The sequence below is a fragment of the Hemibagrus wyckioides genome, linkage group LG23, assembly GCF_019097595.1.
Source record: "Hemibagrus wyckioides isolate EC202008001 linkage group LG23, SWU_Hwy_1.0, whole genome shotgun sequence".
NCBI lineage: Eukaryota > Metazoa > Chordata > Actinopteri > Siluriformes > Bagridae > Hemibagrus > Hemibagrus wyckioides.
The window spans coordinates 19,626,850-19,639,349 of NC_080732.1; the positions used below are offsets into that span (position 1 = coordinate 19,626,850).

The 12,500-nt window shown below is 43.5% G+C and overlaps 2 protein-coding genes across 5 annotated transcripts in view; both read right to left on the reverse strand.

Annotated features, from left to right (window-relative positions):
* cpne4a (copine IVa) overlaps positions 1-5,019 on the reverse strand; it is a 58,042-nt gene extending 53,023 nt beyond the window's left edge. For 3 of the 4 annotated variants that reach the window (XM_058376204.1, XM_058376205.1, XM_058376202.1), the window contains exons 1-2: positions 3,641-5,019; positions 3,008-3,438 (exon numbers count right to left, since the gene is read on the reverse strand). The gene's annotated coding sequence lies outside the window, so the exon portion shown is untranslated. The remainder of the gene's footprint in view (positions 1-3,007; positions 3,439-3,640) is intronic. The other variant, XM_058376203.1, reaches the window with a different exon arrangement.
* A 1,619-nt stretch (positions 5,020-6,638) lies between these two features.
* Positions 6,639-12,500, reverse strand: part of cmtm6 (CKLF-like MARVEL transmembrane domain containing 6) — a 17,251-nt gene continuing 11,389 nt past the window's right edge. The window contains exons 3-5 of the mRNA XM_058376206.1: positions 12,119-12,295; positions 8,799-8,897; positions 6,639-8,275 (exon numbers count right to left, since the gene is read on the reverse strand). Coding sequence (XP_058232189.1) covers positions 8,120-8,275; positions 8,799-8,897; positions 12,119-12,295 — 432 coding nt within the window. The 3' untranslated portion in view covers positions 6,639-8,119. The remainder of the gene's footprint in view (positions 8,276-8,798; positions 8,898-12,118; positions 12,296-12,500) is intronic.

A 12,500-nucleotide genomic window follows, 5' to 3' on the forward strand; every position in this document is an offset into this window, starting at 1 on the left:
CAGCGAGTCGATCCTTCAATTTCTTCCTGTAAATCCTTTCAGAAGAGCTTTATTGTCTGCCTTTACACAGCTCCTCTCTCTCTTGTCTGTACCGGTGACGCCAAGCCGGAGCCGAGGGACAGAGAGGGATTCCCACCACATGTCAAGAGGGAGACAACGATCCACTGAAAGAGCTCTCATTTACCCACAATGCACCTGTCAAAATGAGATGGTGTAATCGCACAGGCTTTCGAGGATTTTGGCTTCATTTTGGTATATTAACTGTCTAAGACCTCCTACACTGAGACTGACTCAGAGGCCACACCTCCTTCACTGTGACTGACACAAAAGCCACGCCTCCTTTACTGAGACTAACACAGAGGCCAAACCTAAGTCACTGAGACTTACTCAGAGGCCATGCCTCTTTCACTGAGACTGACAGAGAGGCCACACCTCCTTTACTCAGACTAACACAGAGGCCACACCTCCTTCACTCAGACTAATACAGAGGCCACACCTCCTTTACTCAGACTAACACAGAGGCCACACCTCCTTCACTGAGACAGACACTGAGGCCACACCTCTATCACTCAGACTAACACAGAGATCGCTGTATTGAGATACTGAGGCGGGTTAAAATCTGTCTTTAAATAACATACAGAAATAAATGACATTTCACACATCTAAACATTCTACTGTTTTTTCAGCTTCATGAGAAAACAGTTCTGTTATCCTTTTAAACCTAAACTCCAGAACAAACCAGAGAGAGAGAGAGAGCGGGGATTAATGCCAGATCTGGCGTTTCAGCCTGACAGAGAGGAGGAGATGAAGTGGATTTCACACGCCGTCTCATTAGCTGTAAATCTGCGGTTGTGTGCTTATTTACTCGGATTTGATCTATTACAATTACAATGAGGACACTAATAAGGGCCTCGGGTTCCTCCTCAGACGTCTAGCTCGTTATCTTTCTGAGGCGTGATCATTAAAGTGTACTTATTATGCTTTATGAACGGCAAAAGCTTCCACAATCAGATAGCTAGTGTGTGTGTTTGTGTGTGTGTGTGTGTGTGTGTGAGCGTGAGTGTGTGAAAGAGAGAGAGAGAGAGAGAGAGAGAGAGGGAGAGAGAGTGAGAGAGAGAGAGAGAGAGAGAGAGAGAGGGAGAGAGAGGGGGAGAGAGAGAGAGACCCAGAAGCCTACAAAATCAAAAGAAAAGCCAGATAAGGCCACGATGGAGTCTCTGAGCAATAAAGCAAAAGGTGAAGCAATTAACCTGCTCAGGAGGTGTGTATAAATAAACAGCTCGTTTACTGTGTGTTAACATGCTAATGGATCATCACTGAGCTTCACGAGAGCTCTCTACAGACATAAAAACGATGTGCAAGTGGGAATTGTCATTAAAAGATAAATAGGTTAATTGGAGGCCCAACAGCTGAGAAACAGGATGTAGAAGAAATTCTGGACACTATATAGAACACAGACAAAGACACGCCCCTTTCACTGAGAATGATAGAGGGAATGTAGAATATATATACCTCTTTTACAGAGATTTACAGAGATATATGACGAGGGCGCTGGTGGCTCAGTGGTAGGTTTCTCGCCTACCATGCGGAAGGCCTGGGTTCGAGTCCCAGCCAGTGTCCCCACCCCAGCCACTGGATGCAGTGCCGGTCCCAAGCATGGATAAAACGGGAGGGTTGCGTCAGGAAGAGCGTCTGGTGTAAAACCTATGCTAAGTTGTTGTGCGGACCAGTTGGTCTGCTGTGGTGACCCCTCATGCACATAGGGAGCAGCCAAAAGATCAAGAACAACAGAGATGTATGATGGCATCTCTGTTGAAAACCAGAACCTGGTTTTCTCTGACCAGAGCTGCAAATAAATGAACCGTTCAACAAAATGCCCTCAAACATACACCATTTTCCACAAGGAAAAGTGAAGGAACACTAAATCTATAGCCCAAGCATATAGAGGAGTGTGAATTGTTGTGTATGGAGGAAGGGCCAGGATTTTCTATAAGTGTCTCGTGTCTTCCTGGACATTACAGGAAGTGGCTCGAGGATGTTAGCGTTTGCGGTAAATTAGTAGTTTTGCATGAGATTAAACTAAGAGAAAACAAAATTCTACAGTATTCTCACGTTTTTAGACTTAAAACATCACTTTTTTTTGAAAGTATAATTGTGTGCATCTGAAATGAGTGACAGGAGCCAGGAGTCTCGCGCGCGCGTGCTAAAACCTATCGATCTGAGCTAACTAGTTTTTCTGCCCCTCAGCCCGAGTAAATCGTCGAAATAAATGAATAAATAATGAGAGAAAAACACGTCAATAAAGATACACTAGAGCATCGGATGACGCGTTAATATCCCTGGACGCCTGAAGTTGCCTTAAAACACTTTAATATACCTGATATTGAACAAACTAGCTAGTTAGCTAACGGCCGTGACAAAGCTTCAGCGGTTACCATGGCAACCGCACAGCATATTAGTGTACTAAACATGGCGTCGAATTAGTGCGCTGACAAAACCCCCAGGAAGCAGAAGCACCGCACTAGCCTACTATCTAGTGCCAGAGTGTGTTTAACATCTGAAATACTTTATTATTTCACTAAATATGTCATTATTAACACACTTGGCTATGATTTTAATCGGGTTTGAATGGTGTAAAATGTCAATATAAGTGAAAATGAACTCGCATTAACCTTAAAGTTTCTATTTTTCTAATATGATTCAAAGGTTTAATATTTATACTTGGATAAACTCCACGTAATAAACTCAATTTCCACCCGAGTTATTTTTCTCAAACGGTTACATTCCAGTGCAATAATGAATCCAATCACAAATGAATCAATAATTAGTGTAAAAGTTGAATAAGGTGGTAATAAATTCCAGATTTTTCCCCCAGTGTATCTCCGTGTACAGTGTATTCTCTCTATCTCCTGCTATAGACATGTGGGATTCTACACAGGAGAAAACCTGGGATGATTAATAACATAGGAAATAAACAGTGTAAAGAAAGAAAACAGCTTTAACTTACCTGCAGCATGGAAGAAATAAATCCGCGCAGTTGAGCTGAAGGTTTGATGAAGAAATTAAAGAGAGAAAAGTGTGTAAAGGTTTTCTGCACGGAGGCACTGAAACTCCATCCTGATCTCAGGGCTGAGAAGAAGCTGTGGTGAGGAAGCTGGAGGAAGAAAGAGGACCAGAAGATGCTGAGAGTTTTCTACTCAGAGTGTTTGGTGTTTCTGCTCCTCTCTACACTGAGCTTTACACACTGACACTCAGGACTGCTCGGGGTTTTATTTTAACCTGCTGCTGATGATGATGATGATGATGATGATGACACGCGGAGATTTAACCTGAGAAACAGCTCCATCTAGCGGTCACACCGAGGAAACGCTGATTGATAAAAACCGATTCCAAAGATCCTGATTAGATCGAGAACCCACGAGGAACCGGGTTCCTGAACTGTGCAGAAGGGGAAAGAATATTAAAATCGATCGAGATCTTTGAGGCATTCCATCACATAAAGAAAACTGTCTTAATAGTTTCCATCAAAATTACTGTATGTGTGCACTGGGAGTTCAGTATAATGCACATAAGGAATAAAAGACAACAGGAAGTGCAGTTCTAGGAAAATAATCAATGTTGGTGTGATGCAACATGATACCTGTGTGAGACGTGGGGAGAGAAGGCTGGACCGTGTGATCTGATCCAACATACGAGCTACTGTTGCTCAAACTGCTGAAGAAGTTAATGCTGGTACTGAAAGAAAGGGGTCAGAATACACAGAGCAGGACAGTTTGTTGCGTATGGAGCCACATAGCCGCAGACCGGTTAGGGTTCTCATGCTGACCCCTGTGCACCACCGAAAGCACCAACAATGGGCACATGAGCATCAGAACTGGACCACAGGGCAATGGAAGGTGGCCTGGTCTGATGAATCACGTTTTCTTTTACATCACGTGGATGGCCGGGTGCATGTGTGTCTCTTACCTGGGGAACACATGGCACCAGGATGCACTATGGGCAGAAGGTGAGGCGGCGGAGGCAGTGTCCTGCTTTGGTCAATGTTCTGCTGGGAAACCTTGGGTCCTGCATCCATGTGGATGTTCATTTGACACGTACCACCTAGCTAAGGATTGTTCCAGACCATCTACACCCTTTCATGGAAACGGTATTCCCTGATGGCTGTGGTCTCTTTCAGCAGGATAATGCTCCAGGACACAAAGCAGAAATGGTTCAGGAATGGTTTGATGACCACAACAACCAGTTTGGGGTGTTGACTCCGCCTCCAAATCCCCCAGATCTCAATCCAATCCAGTATCTGTGGGATGTGTTGGACAAACAAGTCCCATCCATGAAGGCCCCACCTCACAACTTACAGGACTTAAAGGATCTGTTGCTGACATCTTAGTGCCAGATCCCACAGCACACCTTCAGGGATCTAGTGGAGTCCATGCCTCGAAGGGTCAGGGCTGTTTTGGCAGCAAAAGGGGGACCAACAAAATATTAGGCAGGTGTTCATAATATTATGGCTTATTGGTGTACATTACAGCTTACAGTCTCATCTCCTGCAGCAGAAAATTGACTATCAAAGCAGTGACACTAAAATATTAGACATTTTTCCTTACAAAATTCACCAGGATTTTATCTACTGTTTATTATCAGTGGAGCGTGAGCTGTATACGTCACTGTGAAGGAGCTGTTGCTATAGAAACCATAACATATCAGCGCATTAATATAAACATGAGAATTAATTCAATCCACACCTGATCCACCAATCAGAGTCCAGAACTCAGAAGAGGCTCTGTGGTCATTCTTAAACTAATAAATCTATATTTATATTAATATAAAGTGATCATTCTTCATCTGCATGTCTGAGCTGAGGGTTTCTGATTATTATGGAAACAGTAAACAGGTTGGATTTACATGTAAACTCGAGACATGTTGCTAAAATAATCATCTCATGGGGCTAGCAGAACCCTCAGGAAGAGAATTCACATTTTTTTATGGAAAAGTGAATCATGATGTAATTTTTGGTAACACCACTGGATTATCTGAATATCCCCAATATTTCTACAGCTCTCTTAATCTCAGCTAAACACTTCAACTTCAGAGCTAAGAGGAAGTCTGTGTTCTCCATCATCTCATCAGAGGCAATGTTGATTTATTTAAATAAACAGACTGAGAGACAGTGTGTGTGTGTGTGTGTGAGAGTGTGTGTGTGATCCCTCGCACTTTATTGCATGATTGTCTATAAAAAACAAACAAAATCAGAAAAAATACACAGGTTTAACATTGACACAGGAAAAACACTCCAACAGTGATTAATTACTGATTAATGATTAAAGTGGAATTAGTGTGTGTGTGTGTGTGTGTGTGTGAGATCTTTGGTCATAAAATAAAGAAGATCTCCATAATGTGTGTGTTCATTATTAACAGCAGTGTTCAAGAGGATTGTTAATAACGCATTAATACACAGGAGGTTAATACACTTGTTTAGATTTAAATGAATATACAGAAGATCTGAATAATTAAGGAATAATCAATTAGCGCTCATTTTGGAAATTGCTGGAAGGTGCTGATATGGGGGCGGCCCGGGGGGGGGGGATTACATATACTCTGGCAGAACTGCAGTTTGTGAGGACAGGCAGTTTGTGAGGACAGGCATTTAACAAGATAACGGGAGCCCCCCCCCCCCCCCAACACACACACGTGCGCACACACACACATACATACATACATACACACACAAACACTCGTGCACACACATACACACACAAACATACCCACACATTTATGCGCACACACAAACACATACCCACATACACACACACACACACAGGTCCACTATAAAACTGATTCTCTTTCTACACTTTACATATTTTCGCTCAGTATAAAACACACACACACACACACAGATCCTCTACAACTCCGATGGAACGAGGAAGGATGCACCTCACTGTGATAATCTTATCCATAAGGAATAAAAACATCTGTACACATCTGACCAGCTGTTCCACTCACTCACACTGACCAGAGCCTCAGGAAAGGACAGTTTAAAAAGATGTGGAAAGAATAAACACACAAACACTCACAGGACTAAAGTCTGAGTCACGACACACTGACATCAGGATGAAGGAGTCCAGCTGTGAGGTGGGGTCGAGTCTGGATTTTAAACACTCCTGTTCACACCAGCAACATTTCATAACACTGACAATACTCTCATCTCAACGTGATGCAAATTAGCCGTGATTAACAGTTCATCTGACCAATCCCACAGTCCCACACTTCTCCCTTCACTTCCTGCTCCAAACCTGGACAACTGACCAGTGAAGACTGTTGTACAAAATAAACCTACATTTTAAAACACCTGCAGTACAAATATCGCGGAACAGGCCACGCCCACAACCTAGAGGCGCAGCAGCAGCGTGGCACTCGCTATTTTGTTTAGGATTTTTAACCATTTGGATGTTTGTTCACAATTTTAGTGAATTTGAACATTCTCAGTTTTCTTTCAGTCAGGAAGCAGTACTGTTTGCAACACAATCAACTTCCTGTCTTCATTTCCTCCTGAAGTCTCTGGGTCTGAATCATCTGTGAAGGAATCGGCTCTTTAAAGAACAATCAGCGATTAAAATATCACAAACTTTATTCAGTTTAGAGTGGAAGTAACAACAATGAATCATTTGAGCACCAAAGGAGTCGACTCTGAGTCAAGTGAATCGATTCACTTCAAATAGAAATCCTAGCAGGTGGAGAGTTAAACCTGGAGCTTGTAGTTTTGTGATGTGGGCGTGGCCTTTTCAGCGAATTAGCATATTAGTAAAGCAAGCTAACTGTAGGAGATACAGGCATGAACTAGCAGTCTCTCGACTTCCTTCTAAAGTTTTGTTTTTCTTTTCTTGGTTTGCGGAAGGCAGGAAGTAGGAAGTAAAGCTGAAGAGCAGTCAGGAGCTGTAGGATTGATCAGAGGAATGAATCCAGATGATTGTTTGGTCTTTTTGTTTCTTTTCAGCTTTGTATTTCATTTAAATAGAAATGAGAAACTTGCAGTCGCTGAAATTGCGGCGAAGAAGACGAACGTTCGCCTGCAGCTTCATTCATCACTCATTAGTGCGAACGCAGAGAATCCACAGCGGCTCGGGTTCTAGCGCACGGTTCTGCAGCGGCACAAACATGCTCGAGGAAAAAATCAAACTGTCTGGGTTTAAAGAGCAGCTGAAACACACCTCCAATCCTCCAGCATTCTCTCTCTAATCCTGTACACTGCTTTCTGAAGTCTAACACCATGACAAAACACACCGCTGTGCAGCTTAAAGGGACGGGTTCGAAACATCCAGCTCCCTCCGGCTTCTAGAAAGCGTCTGAGAAACATCGGGTTCAGTTCTTCTGGAGCTAAACTTTAAAGTGGAGTAAAGCAGGACACAAGATCATGTGGAGATACACACACATCATCATCCTCAGTGTGTATATGTGTGTGTGTGTGTGTGCATACAGAATGGAATTTAACCCCCTGATTAATATTAAACCTGCTCTAAAATGATCCATGATGATGACGATGATGATGATGATGATGATCTTCACACTCTAATTAAAAAGGAATGAAATCCTCAGTGAAGGAATGCTACGTAGTCGTCCACTCACACGTGGATGTACTGGACACTCTAAAAGGAGACACGTCTGTACATCAGGCTTCAGGTGGAGTAAAGGTCAGGTCAGGGGAGCGTCATGTGACTGTTCTCACACTGATCATTACTCTTATACGATAAAGGCACAGACTGGTGAAGATTCACCGCTAAGATTTTTTTTTTTTTAAATATGCTACCTAAAAATTTAACAATTCATTGAAATGTTACTTCCTGAAACTTCATAGTTGTGAGAAAAGGTCTAAAAGATATAAAAACAAAAACAAAATAAATATTACAAACTGAAAGTGTAAAATACGTGAGGTGTGAACTGGATGGGGAAAAAACAAAAAACAACACTTGAATAAAAAGCTATTAAAAGAAAAAAAATTTCTTTAAAAAAAAAAAGAAAAAGAAATTTAAGGTGTAGAGTTTTTCTTTGGATTGAGTTTAAGGGGTCACATGACCAGGAGGACGTGAGATACCAGGAAGTTAGGGATTTTTTTTTTTTAACTGGATCAGTTGGGAGCGTTGGCACCGTTGGTACCGTTGGCGTTCAGCTTCTCGGCCTCCGGCGGCGGCTGGTTAACTGGACGGAGAAACGGGAAACCTTTCGTCTTGTAGAAGATGATGACGTCTGCGAGGAAGGCGAAGGAGGCCAGGAAACCGAAAGCCTGCGGGGAACAAAACAACATTTAGAAAGTTTCTGTTTATTTTTTCCATCGCCCATTCCCAACATTTTATATTTTATTGCTAAATGGATTTTTTATTAATTAATTAATTACTATAATTACTATTTATTTATTAATTATTAATGATTAATGGTTTGTTTGTTTATTTATTTATTTATTTTAAAATCCTTTCCATTCAGTTGGGAAGGTTTTACTTTTAGTTCAATTCAATTAAAAGGGGGAAAAAACCCTAGCAGGTACTATGCAAAAGTACTATGCACCCCCCCCTTACCCCCCCCCCCCAACACACTGTGTCTTAAAAGTTAATTTATTAAGTTCTGCATTAATTAATTCATTAACTAATTTATTTTTTTCTTTTCAAAACAATTAAACTTTAATCAGATTCAGACAGAAGGTACAGTGACGTCTGGGTTTTACTGCAGTGTTGATAAAAAGCTGCATTTTGAGCGTGTTTCACTGCACCGTGTCACGCTTCAGCATGCGAGTGAAAGGAGAGAGACCGTACCACGGTGGCGCTCTCCACCTCTGAGCCGTTGTTACCCGCTGCGAAGGTGATGGAGGCGATGATTAAAAAAACACTGATCACAAGTGAGTATCCAAAATCCTGCAGAACAAAACAGGAGGAAGTTAACAGCTTACACACACACACACAGAGTGATACAGACACACACATACACACACACAGACACACACACACAGAGACAGACACACACAGAGACAGACACACACACACAGTGACACACACACACAGTGACACACACACACACAGACTTACACACACACACACAGACACACACATACACACACACAGTGACACACACAGAGACAGACACACACACACAGTGACACACACACACAGTGACACACACACACACACACAGACAGACACACACACACACAGACACACACACACTGACACACACACACAGTGACACACACACACAGTGACACACACAGACACAGACACACACACACAGTGACACACACAGTGACACACACACACAGTGACACACACAGACAGACACACACACACACAGTGACACACACACACAGTGACACACACACACACACACACAGACAGACACACACACACAGTGACACACACAGACACAGACACACACACACACAGACACACACACACAGTGACACACACAGACACAGACACACACACACACAGACAGACACACACACACAGTGACACACACAGACACAGACAGACACACACACACAGTGACACACACAGACACAGACAGACACACACACACAGTGACACACACAGACACAGACAGACACACACACACACACAGAGACACACACACACACACACACAGACAGACACACACACACAGACAGACACACACACACAGTGACACACACACACACACACAGTGACACACACAGACACAGACAGACACACACACACAGTGACACACACAGACACAGACAGACACACACACACAGTGACACACACAGACACAGACAGACACACACACACACACAGAGACACACACACACACACACACACAGACAGACACACACACACAGACAGACACACACACACAGTGACACACACACACACAGTGACACACACAGTGACACACACAGACACAGACAGACACACACCCACAGTGACACACACAGACACACACACACATACACACATACACACAGACAGACACACACACACAGTGACACACACAGACACACACACACAGACAGACACACACACACAGTGACACACACAGTGACACACACAGACACAGACAGACACACACAGTGACACACACAGACACAGACAGACACACACACACAGTGACAGACACAGACACACACACACACACAGACAGACACACACACACAGTGACACACACAGACACAGACAGACACACACACACACAGAGACACACACACACACAGACAGACACACACACACAGTGACACACACAGACACAGACAGACACAGACACACACACAGTGACACACACACACACAGACAGACACACACACACACACACACAGTGACACACACACAGTGACACACACACAGACAGACACACACACACAGTGACACACACACACAGACAGACACACACACACAGTGACACACACACACAGACAGACACACACACACAGTGACACACACAGACACAGACACACACACACACAGTGACACACACAGACACAGACACACACACACACACACAGACAGACACACACACACAGTGACACACACAGACACAGACAGACACACACACACAGTGACACACACACACAGACAGACACACACACACAGTGACACACACACACAGACAGACACACACACACAGTGACACACAGACACAGACAGACACACACACACAGTCAGACACACACACACAGTGACACACACAGACAAAGACAGACACACACACACAGTGACACACACAGACACAGACAGACACACACACACAGTGACACACACAGACACAGACAGACACACACAGAGAGACTGCTGGGGGACGAGTGTTTATAGCTGAAGAGAGAGAATAAAGAGAGACTGCTGAGGGGACGAGTGTTTATAGCTGAAGAGAGAGAGAATAAAGAGAGACTGCTGAGGGGACGAGTGTTTATAGCTGAAGAGAGAGAATAAAGAGAGACTGCTGGGGGACGAGTGTTTATAGCTGAAGAGAGAGAATAAAGAGAGACTGCTGGGGGACGAGTGTTTATAGCTGAAGAGAGAGAATAAAGAGAGACTGCTGGGGGACGAGTGTTTATAGCTGAAGAGAGAGAATAAAGAGAGACTGCTGGGGGACGAGTGTTTATAGCTGAAGAGAGAGAATAAAGAGAGACTGCTGAGGGGACGAGTGTTTATAGCTGAAGAGAGAGAATAAAGAGAGACTGCTGGGGGACGAGTGTTTATAGCTGAAGAGAGAGAATAAAGAGAGACTGCTGAGGGGACGAGTGTTTATAGCTGAAGAGAGAGAGAATAAAGAGAGACTGCTGAGGGGACGAGTGTTTATAACTGAAGAGAGAGAGAATAAAGAGAGACTGCTGAGGGGATGAGTGTTTAACTTAAGAGAGAGAGAATAAAGAGAGACTGCTGAGGGGACGAGTGTTTATAGCCGATAGAGAGAGAATAAAGAGAGACTGCTGAGGGGACGAGTGTTTATAGCTGATAGAAAGAGAGAATAAAGAGAGACTGCTGAGGGGACGAGTGTTTATAGCTGAAGAGAGAGAGAATAAAGAGAGACTGCTGAGGGGATGAGTGTTTATAGCTGAAGAGAGAGAGAATAAAGAGAGACTGCTGAGGGGACGAGTGTTTATAGCTGAAGAGAGAGAGAATAAAGAGAGACTGCTGAGGGGATGAGTGTTTATAGCTGAAGAGAGAGAGAATAAAGAGAGACTGCTGAGGGGATGAGTGTTTATAGCTGAAGAGAGAGAGAATAAAGAGAGACTGCTGAGGGGATGAGTGTTTATAGCTGAAGAGAGAGAGAATAAAGAGAGACTGCTGAGGGGACGAGTGTTTATAGCTGAAGAAAAAGAGAATAAAGAGAGACTGCTGAGGGGACGAGTGTTTATAGCTGAAGAAAAAGAGAATAAAGAGAGACTGCTGAGGGGACGAGTGTTTATAGCTGAAGAAAAAGAGAATAAAAAGAGACTGCTGAGGGGAAGACTGTTTATAGTTGATAGAGAGAGAGAATAAAAAGAGACTGCTGAGGGGACGAGTGTTAATAAGTGTGTTTATAACAGTGTTTATAACAGAGTGTTTATAACTGAATCTCCTCCAGGTCATCTGATAAACTGGAGCTGGTGAACTGGTTTGGTGAGGTGTTGAGTAATTCTCACCAGTTTGGGCCAGCAGCTGATGCCCACTTTCTGGTGCAGTGGTGTGGAGAGGAGGATGAGGAGGAGGAGTGTGAAGAGGAAGGCTGTGCAGCTCACAAACTCAAAGAAGTAAAGTGCGCTGCAGGAACCGCAACTGCTCAACACTTCCTCCAGGACGAACGCCACGAAGGACAAGAGCTGGAGGAGAAAAACAACATGAGAAACAAAGACACACAAAAAGCTGAAAGAAAAAGTTCTCTGAGTTTATTCTCTCTTCTGTTCACTGAGATGGAGTGATTATACTCGTTCAACTCGTTCAACATGAGAAAAAAGACAGACAAAAACTGGTGAGACAGGTGAGACGGGTGAGACCCTTCCCATCATGCACCAGCAGGGGGCAGTG